This window comes from Esox lucius, chromosome 4 (genome assembly GCF_011004845.1).
Source record: "Esox lucius isolate fEsoLuc1 chromosome 4, fEsoLuc1.pri, whole genome shotgun sequence".
NCBI classification, from domain to species: domain Eukaryota; kingdom Metazoa; phylum Chordata; class Actinopteri; order Esociformes; family Esocidae; genus Esox; species Esox lucius.
Genome location: NC_047572.1, coordinates 28138661 through 28153865, shown reverse-complemented (window position 1 = coordinate 28153865; position 15205 = coordinate 28138661). Strand labels below are relative to the sequence as shown.

General features: G+C 42.7%; 1 protein-coding gene across 5 annotated transcripts in view; it reads right to left on the bottom strand.

Annotated features, from left to right (window-relative positions):
- Nucleotides 1–163: 163 nt before the first annotated feature.
- rnf130 (ring finger protein 130) overlaps nt 164–15205 on the bottom strand; it is a 55734-nt gene continuing 40692 nt past the window's right edge. For 2 of the 5 annotated variants that reach the window (XM_010901154.4, XM_010901146.4), the window contains exons 6-10: nt 14527–14609; nt 8684–8780; nt 7237–7459; nt 5643–5736; nt 3520–4939 (exon numbers count right to left, since the gene is read on the bottom strand). In XM_010901154.4, the coding sequence (XP_010899456.1) occupies nt 4921–4939; nt 5643–5736; nt 7237–7459; nt 8684–8780; nt 14527–14609 (516 nt within the window). In that variant the 3' untranslated portion in view covers nt 3520–4920. Of the gene's footprint in view, nt 1565–3519; nt 4940–5642; nt 5741–7236; nt 7460–8683; nt 8781–14526; nt 14610–15205 lie in introns of those variants that run through there. The other 3 variants (XM_010901170.4, XM_010901161.5, XM_010901178.4) reach the window with 3 other exon arrangements.

The window sequence follows — 15205 nt, the reverse complement described above, 5'->3', positions numbered from 1 at the left end:
CCTTCGACTATCAACCCACTTAAATGTTTTTGCCCAGATAAAAGTCAAGCCTTTCCCACAGAGAAAATAACATATTTCACAAAACACCAGTCGAAAGGTTCATGACCACATGTCAAGCTGTGCGTGTTTCAGAGAAGAGGACACAAAACAGGGCTACATCATGTGTAGGACAGAGGCAATCATTAATATTTTAATGCTGAGGCAGTACTGTATGTAACACAGTGACCCAACACTGTGACAACCCTTCCCCATGTCACATCGTCATCATCCAACATAGTATATACAAAGACCAGAAAACAAAGAGACAACACACACAGAGAATAAACCCTTCCAACTGATCTGCATTTACAAGACTGGGAGAAGAAACAAACTTTTTGTGCTTCAAGAGGCCACTTTAGGGATATAATGTATTTAGATTATATATACTGTGTGTATGGATATATATATATATATACATACACACACACACACACACAGTATATTCACATATACTGTATAAACAGTACATACACCAGGTCCCAGTCATGAGTGGGTGGGATAATTAGTACACGCTTTGAGTATTTCACAGGCTTTTTTTTAACACACATTAAAATGTATTTATTATTCTTTTTTTATACAGAGACATTGGTTTTGCTACAGGGAAGTAACACTGCTTGCCACAGGGTTAAGAACGTTGCATGTCATGTGTCAATTTTCTTTCCCCCACTGGTCTTATTCTTGGACCAATCACGGAGGGACCAGACAGAGGGAGAGATGAGGCATGGCTACACACGACCCACCAGCCAAAATGTCCACTCCACTGTCTTTTAAGCAGCATAGAAAACACACCAGCACCAACTGGTCCACCAGGGAAGGATGTCTGGTTTCCCACTGCTGTCTTCACAAAGAAAGAGGAAGCTAAATGAAGTGACGACTTGCTAACCATATATAGCCTACAGATAGTATTTGTAGGATGCAGAAACAAGGCTGCACTGACTGAAACCCATGGTTTTTTGTTTACTACCTTGTTTCAAATGGCTCATACACCAAGATACTGCAAAGTAAGACTAGAAATGTAATTCCCCTCTACCATCTTTAGAAACAGATATCAAAGAATCTCTCAGGAAAATAAAAAAAATAATTGAAATAAAAGTGTAAAGGACTTAATACGGTAACTCTACAAGGGAGAAGAAAAGATGAATATTCCTCCTTTTCATTTTCACAGATAAGAGGAAACCTACATTCTGCATTGGAAGAAAGTCTTTCGTGTAACCTTCTCATTGTCGATGCTCCGCACATTAGTTAAGTTTTCATCTGGGTTGATGTAACAACCCTTCACCCTCTTTAACCCCCCCCCCCCCCCCGCACGCACGCACACACACACACACACACACACAAATCTAGGCTCGCCGTCGTGAAGGGAAATACAAGGCAATCCGTTCTATTGACGGGGGTTCAAAACCAAGCCGACAACCTCATGACTTGTTGTCGTCGTAGAGGTCGAGTGACGCCTGGATGTCTGGAAGCTCCATCTCACAAACAACGCTGCGCGGGGACAGGGAGTTCCGGTTAAAAAAGTGGCTACCTGCAAAGGAACATGGGAAAATGTCAATGACAAGGAAGAAAAAGGACATCTTCCAGTAAGATATTTACCTAGAAATGCTGATCCGTCATACCATAAATACACATGAGTTGCTATACTTTATTATTGGGTCTTGGATGTTAACATCAATACAGCAGTTATTGGGATTGGACTTGAAATGGTGATCACTTGTTGTGAAAGGGTGAGGACAAACTGAACAGTTACATGGTGAGTCCTTAGTGATCCTCAAGCCTCCTGCTTTAGGCTTCCTACCTCCAGTCAAAGGGTGACATTGAAGATTCACCCAGAGCAACCTTTGACACATTGCCATCATCATCAATATCATTATTTTATGCTTTAATAATAAGCTGTGTGTTTAATGTGCAAGATGTAACCAGTTGATTTAAAAGTTTTAAACTGTACTGCAACAGCTACGAAGTAGGGCCATCTGCGTGGACAAGTTCTACATTACAGTCAAATCTTTTTTTAGGTTAAGGTTAACTTGCAGGATGTACAGTGGCTTCAGAAAGTATTCAGACACCTTCACTATATCTACATTTGGTTTTATAGACAATTTTTGTAACCATCAATTTACACTCCATACCCTATAATGACCAAGTGAAAACAGGATTTTTTAAATTGTGCCAATTAATTAAAAATGAAAAACAATGTAATAATGTGCATAAATATTCAGAACTTTGTAGAAGTGCCTTTGGTAGCGATCGTAGCTTCAAGTCTTCTTGGTTATGCCTCTACCAGCTTCAAGTCTTCTTGGTTATGCCTCTACCAGATTCAAGTCTTCTTGGTTATGCCTATACCTGCTTCAAGTCTTCTTGGTTATGCCTCTACCTGCTTCGAGTCTTCTTGATTATGCCTCTACCTGCTTTGGCTCTTCTTGGTTATGCCTCTACCAGCTTTGAGTCTTCTTGGGTATGCTTCTATCAGCTTTGCACACCTGGACTTGGTCTTTGCACACCTGGACTTTCTTAAATTCTTCGTAGCAGATTGTCTCAAGCTCAGATTGGATAGATTCAGAAGCTCTGTTAGAGTGGACAATTGGTTCTTGATCACTTCCCTGACCATGGATCATCATGCCCAGTTAAGTAGTTTGGCCGGACAGCTGGCTTTTGTAAGAAGGGTTGGGGGTTCCAAGTATCTTCCAATTAAAAATAATTGGGCCCACTGTTCTCCTCAATCAATCAATAAAATTTATTTATAAAGCCCTTTTTACAACAGCAGTTGTCACAAAGTGCTTTACAGAGACACCCGGCCTTAAACCCCAAGGAGCAAACAACAGTAGTCTTGAATTTCAGTGGCTAGGAAAAATTCCCTAAGAAAAACTCCTGGGATATTTCAATGATCTAGAAAAGTTATTCATAACCTTCCCTAGAGCTATGCCTCAAAACAAATCTGAGGCCTACAGACATTTTCTTTGGACTTTCTGGCTTGTTTTTGTCTCTGACATGTACTGTGGAGTGTGAAACATTATATAGAGAGGTGTGTGCCTTTTTAAATCCATTGAACTTGCCAAAGGTGAACTCCAATTAAGGTTGTCAATGTAAACAAGAACTGGTTCTCAGCTGGCTTTCCTGATTAAATAAAGGTTAAATAAATTTAAAATACTAAATAAATCCAGTCTCATTGCAGAGAGGCCATTACCAGCCAGGGGTGTAAAGTCGGAGTAAGGAGTTGTGGTAGCCTGGCAGTATGAAAGCACAGAAAAACACGAAACCTTTTGAGTGTGTGTGGTTTGTCTGCCTATCAATAGTTACTGTTATTAGCGCGCGCGCGCACACACACACACACACACACACACACACACACACACACACACACACACACACACACACACACACACACACACACACACACACACACACACACACACACACACACACACACACACACACACACACTATATTCTAGTATATTGAATCAAAAAGAGAAAAAAAAACAAGTGAGGAGGGATCCAAAATGGTTTAATGGCTCAAAGTGCTTTGGCCTATTACAAAACAAAACAAATAAATGGCTAAAACCAATACAGGTAAATACAGCACTAAAAGCGTACAAATGGACAACACATTATTCCAACCACTATACAGTTGGGTTAGACTACCCTGGTCCTGGGTTAGACTACCCTGGTCCGTGGAAGGGTCACAGACCCAGCATGGTTTCCGTTTACCAGCCTGGACCACCAGGGACCTCATTCAACCGCGCCAACATTTGTCACAGAATGCTGCCTCACGATTTGCTGAGCACAGCAAATTATTGGGATTTATCGAACTGTCACATGCATCTTATGAGCATTAAAGAAGAAAAAAACACAGCATAGCTCGGATAGTTTATGAGGAAGTGACTGAACGTTGGCAACACTCAGTTAATTTCAGTTTGATTTAATGTCGGAACTTGGCCCCGTCCCATTAAAAAAAGAGCAATTCCAGAAATAAATCAACATTATGTGGTGGTATGGGCAGAAGGTGGTCATCCTGTACTGAGACAATCTTCCACCCACACCACTATAAAAACAAATGCCATCCACTTGCAAAATGTTCTGTAACACTGACTGTCGACTGAAATCAGCTTGAAAGTAAATGATCCCACACACTTCTATTGAAAAGCCAAACTGTATCTCAGAAATTAAGTTAATCTGAAGAATTGTGTTTATCTTCTGCCGTAGAATGAGATGAAACAGAATACGATGTCATGCTTCTATAGCAAAAGTCCAACAATGGAGTAGCTTAACCCTACTTAGGTAATATATTTATTACACTATTGTTGGCTAAATCAGCAATTAAATAATGGTTATGTGTTCTGGATGTATAAAATAAACCAGTCATGTCAGAAAAACATAGATTTCCTGCAATATGATTTTGAGCTTTAATAACGGATGCATGCTGAAAATAACACCACCTTGATATATGATGCCATGCAATCTGTTTCTCCAACAGTAGATGCATCAATTCTATCACACATCCTAAACGTTTTTATTACCGTTATTGCAATTCCTGTGGCTCACGTAGCAACCTACTCTACCACCTTGTGTTTGTGTTCTTTGTGTGGGGATCCCCATAATTTCCTCAGAAGGGTCGAAACGGATACCATCCTGCACAGGTAAAGGGGTGCATGCGAGGTTGGGTTTTGTCGTTGTTGGACCACAACCTTTAACCTATGAGGCCCCTGGTGGTTTTGCTTTGGTCTGTCACTGATCATTTAGTTCAGTTGGTCAGGCGTGGTGCCTGGCAGTGTGTTGCAATCCAGGAACAGGGTTGTCTAGACCTGCAGTACGGTACAATGGCACAAGATGGCACTATGAGGCACTGGCAGAGGAAGAACCCAGAGGGGCAACGCCGTGATCGTCCTCACACTTCCCACTCCGGGCTAGGAGAGAAAGGGAGGAAAAGGAAGGAACTTTAGAAAAGAGGCTGGTGGAAGTGAGAAATGGCATGCAAATCCTCAGTCACATGAGGAAGGTACATAGAATTGTTTTAACACAGGTCTGCATGGGAGCAGAGAAGACAGTCTGTGGCCTGTGTTGGTTCTGGTCTTTTACTTTATTGGGCAATACAGTAAAACTCTATGTCTCTGTTCATGAGAAAACACGCACAGTCAAATATTTAAATACTATTGATACTCTCTGCAAATACAAATCTGACACAGGCCCAGGTCAATAAATAAGCAGCATGCCACAATTGCTAGAACAATACTTAATCCAGTTTCATTATATAAATGGAAATCGAGGTATGCCAGATTTGAATAATAGACTGTTTTGCATGTATCTGGACTGTATTATAAACTCCATTGACTGGGCAAAGGTTCATAGCATTTTAGCTATCCTCCAGGCAATCAATTCCAGAAATAGATAGTTAAATTCTGTCCAAGTAAACCCCCAATTTAACTAACAGCAAAACTGTAACGAAATAGGCTAAAGAGATTAAACGCTAACGCCAATATGAGAAAACATGCATTCACTACTGCAAAATCACTCCGGATACGAGCGTCTGCTAAATGACTTAACCCAATCTGGATTAAAAGTACATCTTAACGAAGTGGTGGAAAGATTTAACTGGATGGCGGTACTTACTCAGGGTTGGAGAAGCTGGCAGTGGCCTTGATAATCATGTAGCACAGTGTTAGAGCACTGAGGAGGCCGAAGCTGGCGATTATAAACCACTCCTCTGTCAACAAAAGGAAAGGGGGGGGGGGGGGTGGTCACTGCAGCCCTTCATGCAAAGGGTTAAAACCCATGAGGGTCCACAGGAAGAAAGAAAAGAAGCTCATTCCCTTGATGGAAACCAGTGTGAAGGCAGTAGGACGAAGAGACGAGGAGACTGAAGAAATACAGGAAGCGCCCTTAAGATCCAAAGGATGGGAGCGACACGCCGAGAGGCAGGATAAAGGAGGCAAATTCACCAGGACAAGGTTGAAGACAGGAGAGAAAGACCTGGAAGCACAGGCGTAGCGTACAGACACAGAACATTATGCACACAAGCATTCACCACACCCAGGACAGAGTCGTCGAGACAGAGCGAGAAGCACACATGTATGTGGACCTACATGTTCAGTACTCGTGTAAAGCGCAGTCGATGAATTTGGAGAAGTACAGACTAACAGTCCATTTTTAAAAAAGAACAGACATACACAAGCCCTTGGAGGTTTACCAGAAATGAGAGGAAACTGGGTCACATTATCATAAAATGGGCGAATGCTTTTGCAAATTTGGAGGTTTCCCAAAACAGGTTTATGTAACAAGTCTTTTACAGTATTTTATTTATTCACTTTCATGGTTTTTTGTTTTCAGAACAATTAACCGTTTTCTTCTTCATGAACATTTCCACAGAGTACCAAACGTCTTGAGTGTGACATTTGTCTCCGGCGAGGATTGGTGGGTTACAGAGGTGACTTTCCTTTTTCAGGGTTGGGGTCAGGGTCCATGTTGGATAGGGATAATCACATAGACACTAGCAGAGCAGCCTCACAGGGAGTGAAGGGAACAGCAGACCCTACAGGAGACTAGGCTCTGGGGGGTGTCCAAGGTTGAGGGGCAAGTGAGGAAGGAGACTGAAAACTAAATGCAGACTTAATGCTTGAAGACTGCAAAACTCCAAAGACAAAGAGAGACACAGGAAAACACAGAGATAAACAGCTAGTTGGAGTGTCAACATGGTTCATTTTAACACTGCTCGTCTCCAACACTGCTCGTCTCCAACACTGCTCGTCTCCAACACTGCTCGTCTCTAACACTGGTTGTAATTTTAAAAGTGGTAGTCTTTTAACAGGGGTATTAGTGTTGGCTTTTTGCTGATAGATTTTTTATTTAACCTTTATTTTTAGCAGGCGGGAGGCATGCTGACCCAAAGGTCTCTTATAACTGTCCAACATGGGAAGTAAGGGAAGAATTGAGGAGCAGGGGAGGGATTTAGAATTCACTATTTGAGCATCTGTGTTTTCAAGTCAATTCCACGCAACTCTAGTTACTCATTCATAACTGTAGTTATTTTGACTAGAATAATCTATTATATTGCTTTCAGGTTAGGATTTTGTCTTCCCCAATATTTAAACACCATAGCGAGAAAAACGGGGTTCATTAATAGATAGAGCTCACATACCTATTTCTGGGTCACAGTTGGACTAATCCTGGAAGACGAGAAAGTGCGTTTAAGACAGAAGATGCTTACTGGTAACGGCAATGTTGATCTCTCCCGAACGAGGGGTGAGCTCTCCGCTCTCCGAGGGGATCTGTGTCCCCGTGCCGGGGTGACCTCGCTGCAGGGGCTCCAGGCTGATGGATGTCTCACTGGACAGGTCAACCAGTGCCGTCCGCTGGCTGGTCATCATCTGGCTACGCCCTATTCTATGGTCCATGTCGAAGCCCACGTTGTCCACGCATGGCAGGTTGGGCTAAAGACGGACGGACGAATTTGTATGATATTTCCTATATTCAGTTTGAATCTGCTGCCAGAATATTACTAGAAATAGAATACACATTGTCATGAAAAGCACTTCTTGAATAAAATAAAACACCATTCCTATACAGGTTATGCAATGAGCCTACCATTACCGAGGTAGTATGGATCGAACATACGGTAGGCTACACAAACAGAATTTAGCTACATTACAATTTAGGTAATAGACATGACAATGACTATCATTAGTGTGCTCTATATATTAAACATGTTATTCTTAGTAATCAGTCAGATGTGTGTGGGTCTATTTGATAATATCATCATGCTACATCACAAAGGGTTTCGTTGGACACGCACGTGGCGGTGTGGAAAAACGACCAAGTTCAAAAGTAAGATCCAGTTAACCGAGAAGCAGGCAGGTTTGGAACAGAACATTTGTAGTTACGGTTTCTAATCGGGACACAGCTCTCTTTCTTGAGCCAAAAATTCAGTGAGCTCTGTGAAACCAGAACATGAGCAAACAAAGTTACCAGTCCAGCATTCTGGAATACTCCTCCAAAGCCCTAACCTCTAAATGAAAAGCTTGCAGCGACTTATCAGATCTATTGATAACACTGGTATGCTTTGGTATTACTCCGATTTCCCGCTGTCTGAGTGTTTTATAACGTGCCAGCAGGGGTCGCCCTGGGGCTAGGAACGAGGCGATAAACAGCTGGCACAAACAGAGGTTAACAGAATTGCCAGGGAACGTCACAATAATGGGAAAACCAATCTGGGGTCTAAAACTACAGGAAGTGTAACAGTGACGGACAGACCGTGACAGATTGTGTTGGAGTCTACTGGTAATCAACACATGCAAATAAGATTATAACCCAGTATCTTTCAGCACCAATGCAGCCTTCATTACTTCATGTTTAAATAATCACTGTGGTGTCGGTAACACGACATTTTGTGGCCGCTTTTTTAAATAAAACCTATACCATATATAGTTATTAATTTATTAAAAGAACCACAAAATACTCAGATCACATCGTCTAAATTAGTAGATATTTAAATACACAGCCCAAAGAGTGCGTGGAGCACATCCCCACTCAAACAAACAGTCCTCGGCGTAACACAGACAAGAACATATTTTGACGTCTCAAAGTAGGCCAAAAGTTCCATCCCAAATGTCCCCTTTCCAGAGGGTAGGGCACCAACTGCTACACATCAAACTCACCATGATGCCCAGTGCTTTGAGGATGTTCAGTTTGCACATGGGGCAGGTGCAGTGCTCGTTCAGCCAGGGGTCCACACACAGCTTATGGAAGACATGTCTGTACACAGGGGCGACAGAGAAGCAAAGAACAACAGTTACAGAGCACAGCAGGAAGCCGCCTCAACCGACAAGCCCCCAAATGGCACAACCCCATTTATCCCCTTTTACGTCCTGCAACTGCACAATGTCTGCTCTGTCTGAGCCGGCTAGCAGGGCCTGGTGGGTCTTTAATGGCAACGGAAAGCTTGTAAAGTAAACAAGTAACACTGTACGGACACATTGCACATTGTGTGTTTGTTATGAAACAAGGGAGCCATTGTGGATCTGACAGAAACTTGATGTTGCCTTGCAGTCAGTCAATCGGCTGACAGTAACTCACTATGGCGCATCTCCGAAGTGTCATACCTTGTTTTCTCCTTCATGGAACCAGGTTCATATACATGAAAAAGGTTCCCTTTCAGTCAGTCATTCGGTGTGACACACTAAGGAGACACGCCACCTTGTGTTGTGGCCAAAAACCATCACGGTAACCATATTATTGCTCTATCTATAAAAAATCTGAAGAAGAAAAATTTATCTTCAACTTTGTTTAATATGTTTTTTCCCCCTCTTTTTTTGGAAATGAATTACACTCAAAATATAAGCGTATGGAAGTAAATAGTGTCTGTAACCATAACTGTAGAAATAAAAAAAATAAAAGCGTACAAAAATAACAATTACGCTTAGTGGATAGTGAAAAGGCAACCAGATTAACTGCTAAACAAAAGATCCACAAGGCCCAACACCGAGAGAGTTTTTTTGGAAAAATACAACTTCAGTTTTGCCTAGTGAATGCAATATTATTGTTATAAATCAGCCACTTCCTATAGTGTTTGAAATAATGATCGCATACCCGGTTGTCAAGGGAGAGAGTAATTCAATTCTTTATTGCAGCATTTGATAGTCGGTTGTTCCTAATGTTACAGGCTCGATGCTCGTTCGTACAAACTCGAGCCCATCTCACTCAATTTCTAAGAAACTTCCGGTTGTACCTCAGATTTATAGGCATAGCGGACAGAATTACTGCAAGCCCATTGGCTACTTACTATCACGCTCAAAATGAACGTGACATCCTGTGTACGAATAAACAGACGGTCTTTTGCTATCTACACAAACAAGCAAACACTACGACATTATCAAGTGTGTATTATTAACATGATATTAATATATCATTATTTTAAATATGACGGTTATCGTCAATACTGGTGTATCACGACGCCCCTAGCGGGAATACATTACGCCAAGATCAGAAGACCTATCTGAAGCCCCCAAAATAAAATAAATTGTGATGCCCATGAGCCTGGAAGGGTTATAAAGCCTTTTCCAAGAAATTTGAAGTACATCATTCCAGAAGCCTCTTCTCTGATTCTCTGGGGGAAAAAATATCATTACACAAGTGACAATCCCTGGGTAAAGACCAAAAGTACTGGAACAATATGTACTGTAAAGATGGGTCAAAGATGGAGTTGTTTGGCAGTAATGCCAGACGCCATGTTTAGTGAAAACTGCCTCTGAACAGAAGAACCTCATATGAACTATCAAGCACAGAGGCAGTGGCATTATGGTTAGTTTCTGCTTTGCTGGCTCAGGGCTTGGCCAACTTGCCATCATTCAGTCAACCATGAATTCCATACTGTATCAGAGAAGCTAAACTGAACATGGATCTTACAATATGACAATTATCCAACGCAAACAAGCAAACATACAAAAGAATGGCTTGAGGTAAAAATGAAATAACTTTTTCACATGACTACATGTACATTATGTGCCAACCACTTTCTGAGAAGGCCCCTATAAATAAATGATGAATCTGCTCAGACAACAATGACTTTGGGAAGAAGCCGGTGTGCAGTCGGAAAGCAGTGCGTTTTTGAGTGTTTGAGGAGGCTTTGATTGTGTGTGTGTGTGTGTGTGTGTGTTTGTGTGGGTGGGTGGGGGGGGAGCTTTGTGTATGTAATCCACTGTGTAAAATAGTGTTTGTGAATGTGACATCAAAGAGAGCTGTATTATTTTCTTTTGACAGTCCGGGTAAGTGTGCGTGCCTGTACTTTAAATGAAATTGCTCACATGTCTGTATATTTATACCATCCATGAGAAGCTCCAACTCCAACAGTAGAATCAGCATGTGCAATAACCTGTGTCCCAAACTACAACTTTAAAGGGCACTATATGGAGAATTAGTAGTGCCCTACATAAGGTATAGAGGGGTATTTGGAACGCAGCCTTAGTAGGGAGCCGCAAGGGAAGAAGGAGGTATGGATAGACAGATCGGTAGAGACCGATAAGACGCCACAGATTATATCCCCGGAAAAGAGACACACCAACCACTAAAACGTTGTTTTTTTTTCCCGAATCTGGTTTGTGTCTGTTTTGTTTTGACATTGTCTGTCTGTCCAAATATATCTGTCTGTCGTTTGTGTCGGTCTGTTTTCTTTCCCTTGCCATTGTTCTGCCTGTCAGTCAGTGTGCTGGCTAGTAAACATGCCTCTCTGTCAGTGAGTCAGTCAGCATGCCTGTCAGACACACAGGCCATCTAAACCCAACCAGTAAGTGATGCCCCTCCATTTACACTAATCCTAACCTCTACAGAGGTGCTGACATATAGATTGATATTAAATGTAGAAACCAACTGAGTTCCCAGGGCTGCTCACGTGTACTCCCATTACTTCGGTGCTTTTAGTTATTGATTAGGAATAGCATTGTGCCTACTTCAGGAAGGCACCAGTGTGGTTGGTGGTCAGAGAAAGTGTATCGGCGTGAGAAGGACGCCATCTGAACACGTGATTTGGACTGATGCTCCTCCCTGGTTTAATCTTGTTGTCCTCATGTAATCTCCCCGCTTCTCTCCAACGTCTCGCTTTGGGTGTCCATCCAGTTAAACAAATTAACTGAGCTTGGGCAGGTTTGACAAGAACAGTATATGTTGCCCTAAGATTTGTGCAAACCTGATATATTATTACTGAATGTTGCCCTAAGATTGTGTAAATGTTGAGTTGACCTACACAAACAAGCATAAAAGTAGTAACCACTGACATGACTGGCCACTCTGAATCTGTTGTTAGTTCAAACATTTTGTGGAGTTTCTATAGATAAAGAACATCTGTCTTTTTTCTGTAGATGAAAAACATTGAACTTTTACAATATCTGATTGCTTTAACTAGGCATAGCTAACCTCCCAAAAACAGTGTATGTCAATGACAGTGTACTGGCCTTAAACACCACAACACTGTATAATACTGTATTCTTGTTTTTCTGATATGTTGAGGGAACATCAAAGTTGCGCCTCGAGTCAGTCTGGTCCCATGTCTTCTTTCTACAATCCTAAAGATTTATTTTTGCAACAACACACTGCTAGACACCTCTGGCTCAGAAGGCTTGTTTCTCTGGTTATTTTTGGAATATTTCAGAAAAGGCACATATGTGTGTGTCGTTTGTCAGGTGACCAGTGTGGTCTTAAACCAATGTCGACTGCAATTCTTTTTGTTACCGCTGTCTGTCTCAGCATGTCAAAACCTTCTGTGAGGATGATTCCTTACATCCTGTGGAGAAGCAAGCACAACCCCTGAGAGGTTTGGGCTTTTCTCCCTACAAGTTGGCCAGGTTTGCTCATGGTGTTCCTGACAGTTCACCTGTACAGCACAGTGGTGGTTCCGCACAACGGAGAGAGTACGCTGGGAGAAACCGAGAATGTTCCGGATTGAGAAGAATGTGGGACAATTTCAGAAGATTCTAGCGGCAGCTGGGAGGGCTAGGGCAACTCCTCCACACCATTAAGGGCTAATAAGGGAGAAAGAGATTCTGGAAAAGGAGAAGAGGAGGCCCGCCATGCTGCCTCTTAATGTTACGACTGCCAGCTACTATTCCATCCAAATGGACGATGGCCCCCTCCCTAGTAAATTGGTTGGATTTTGGTTTTCCTTAACTCTACTGCTTTGTTGTTTCAGCCTTAACACTGGTGTCCTTCCCTTCTCACAGCTCCCAGGATCACAAGGGAGGAGCAGGATGGCTGGAGAGCAGCAGTTGGGGACAGCCAGCTCAGTCCTGAACTCCCTACACAGAGACTGCCTGGCTGATTCGGCCCCTGTTCAAGACCAGGGGTGCATCTCGTCTCTTCTTCTCCATCTTTTGAGCTGATCTGCCGAGACACGATGAGCCAAAGACACGTGCTGTGTTGCTACAGGGAAACGGCTTGCACCCTGTCCAGCTCTGTCACATCAGTGACAGAGGAGCTGATAATAAGTCCAAGCTCCAGTTTGCATTTCGGCAGGACATTACACAGACATTTGGGCAGGTGGGTACGCGGGGTATGGCGTTTTCGCTTTTAAGATGTCAGCAAATAGCACAACCCGATATGTACCAACTCAATAAAAGAAATGTCTTTGTCCTGTCCTCTGGAGGTCACCTTTCCACATGTCTTTAGATGGACTGGGTTGAGTTTGGAAGGCCAGCAAGGCCATGGCAGATGGTGCCAGACAAGGGCACAGGGGCGTATGTGGGACAGAGAAAGACAGTGCCCGCAGCTGTGCAATTACTGTATATGCTTAAGTGTTTGTGTGTGTGCGCTTGCTGCAGTGTGCATTTATGCATGTGTCGTAGGAGGATGTTGGAAGTTTACTGCCGAGCCTGGAGGTCATTTGGTGGCACTGGGTTTACATATAGCCTGAAATACCTCACAGAGGTCACGACTCACAGCGGCCTGCATACCAGAGCGTCTGCTTTTCCAAAACAGACCAGACTCCATTTAGCCGGAGTGAAACTGACTCTCTCCAGCATTCATTTTCTTTCTTTTACATCACTACCATAATACCGTATTTTAGATTGTGTTGTTATATTGGGTGTTAAACTGTCGTGTTATTCTGCATTTTAAACTGTGTTGTTATACAGGGTGTTATACTGTCAAGTTATTCTGCATTTTAAACTGTGTTGTTATACTGGGTGTTAAACTGTCGAGTTATTCTGTATTTTAAACTGTGTTGTTATATTGGGTGTTAAACTGTCGTATTATTCTGTATTTTAAACTGTGTTGTTATATTGGGTGATAAACTGTCGTGTTATTGTGTATTTTAAACTGTGTTGTTAAACTGGGTGTTAAATTGTCATGTTGTTGTGTATTTTAAACTGTGTTGTTAAACTGGGTGTTAAATTGTCATGTTGTTCTGTATTTTAAACTGTGTTTTTATACTGGGTGTTAATCAGTGTTGTTATACTGGGTGTTAATCAGTGTCGTTATACTGGGTGTTAATCAGTGTCGTTATACTGGGTGTTAATCAGTGTCGTTATACCTGGGTTAACCTGTGTTGTTATTCTGTATGTGTGCTAAACTGATGTGGGGCCCGTCTCCCTTCAGTCCTGATGTAAGCAGAACAGCAGGAGTGATACGAGACTGACCTGAGGGAGGGAGAAAGGGAGGGCATGGAGGGAGGGAGGGAGGGCATGGAAGGAGGGATGGCATGGAAGGAGGGAGGGCATGTGACAGATGATCATGGCTATACTCTAAGACAGGAGAGGCGTCAGGGAGGAGAGAGGTAAGAGCAGGAGTTTGGATGACAGGAGGAGGAGATTGGCAGACTGGAGGAAGGATAGGATGAGGGAGAAGGAGGAACGGCAGAGGACGTTGTGACATTGAGAATGAGCGTATGGAAGACACATCTCTTCCTAAATCTATGCGAGTGTCTGCGTTGCATGTGACATGCCAATGGGCAGTCCAAAACTCCTGGCTCAGGACGTGCATAGCTACCAACACACACACACACACACAGACTAACTTGCAGGGCAGGATGCGGACCACGTCGTTGAGCTGATAGCCCTCGATGCACACGGCACAGTGGTTGAAGTCAGGGTCTGTTTCCTGCAGCAAGGAGGAGAGAGAGAGGCGGCGTTAAGACAGACGGAGTGAACAGGAAGTTGACCGTCACTGAGGAAAGGACTGAACAGCGACAAAGAGGATCCGTTACTTCACTCACAGCTAACCGGGTTATAAATATCGCAAACATGCTGAGGTAGAAATAAGTGCATAGTGTGTTTCGTTGTTTCCTCTTCAATGTTTGCTTGTAGACAATAAGCACCCCTAAATATCTTGTCGTTTACATTTTATTACCACATGCAGTTGGCTGTCTGTCTGTGTTTGAAGGCATTTAAAGACGTAGTATGCAATTTTTGTCAGTAAAGCCAATCGACAATGTCAGAGCAAGATGAACTTGTGGATGCCATTTGCCGTTTGAAGGAAGGTGGTATCTAATGTTAGTGAAATGCATACTAGCATACTAGCGGTTCCAGTAGATTTACAGTATCTGTGGTAAGCCGTTTAGCACCTTGGGATAACCGGAGCACATACACAACAATGGTCTCCACAAGTTCATCTGACTTTTGCAAACAAGATAAGGGACCTCACTGCTGAAATCTGGAAATATCCCTTAAGTGGTAGGGGAATTGTGTATAGCCAGT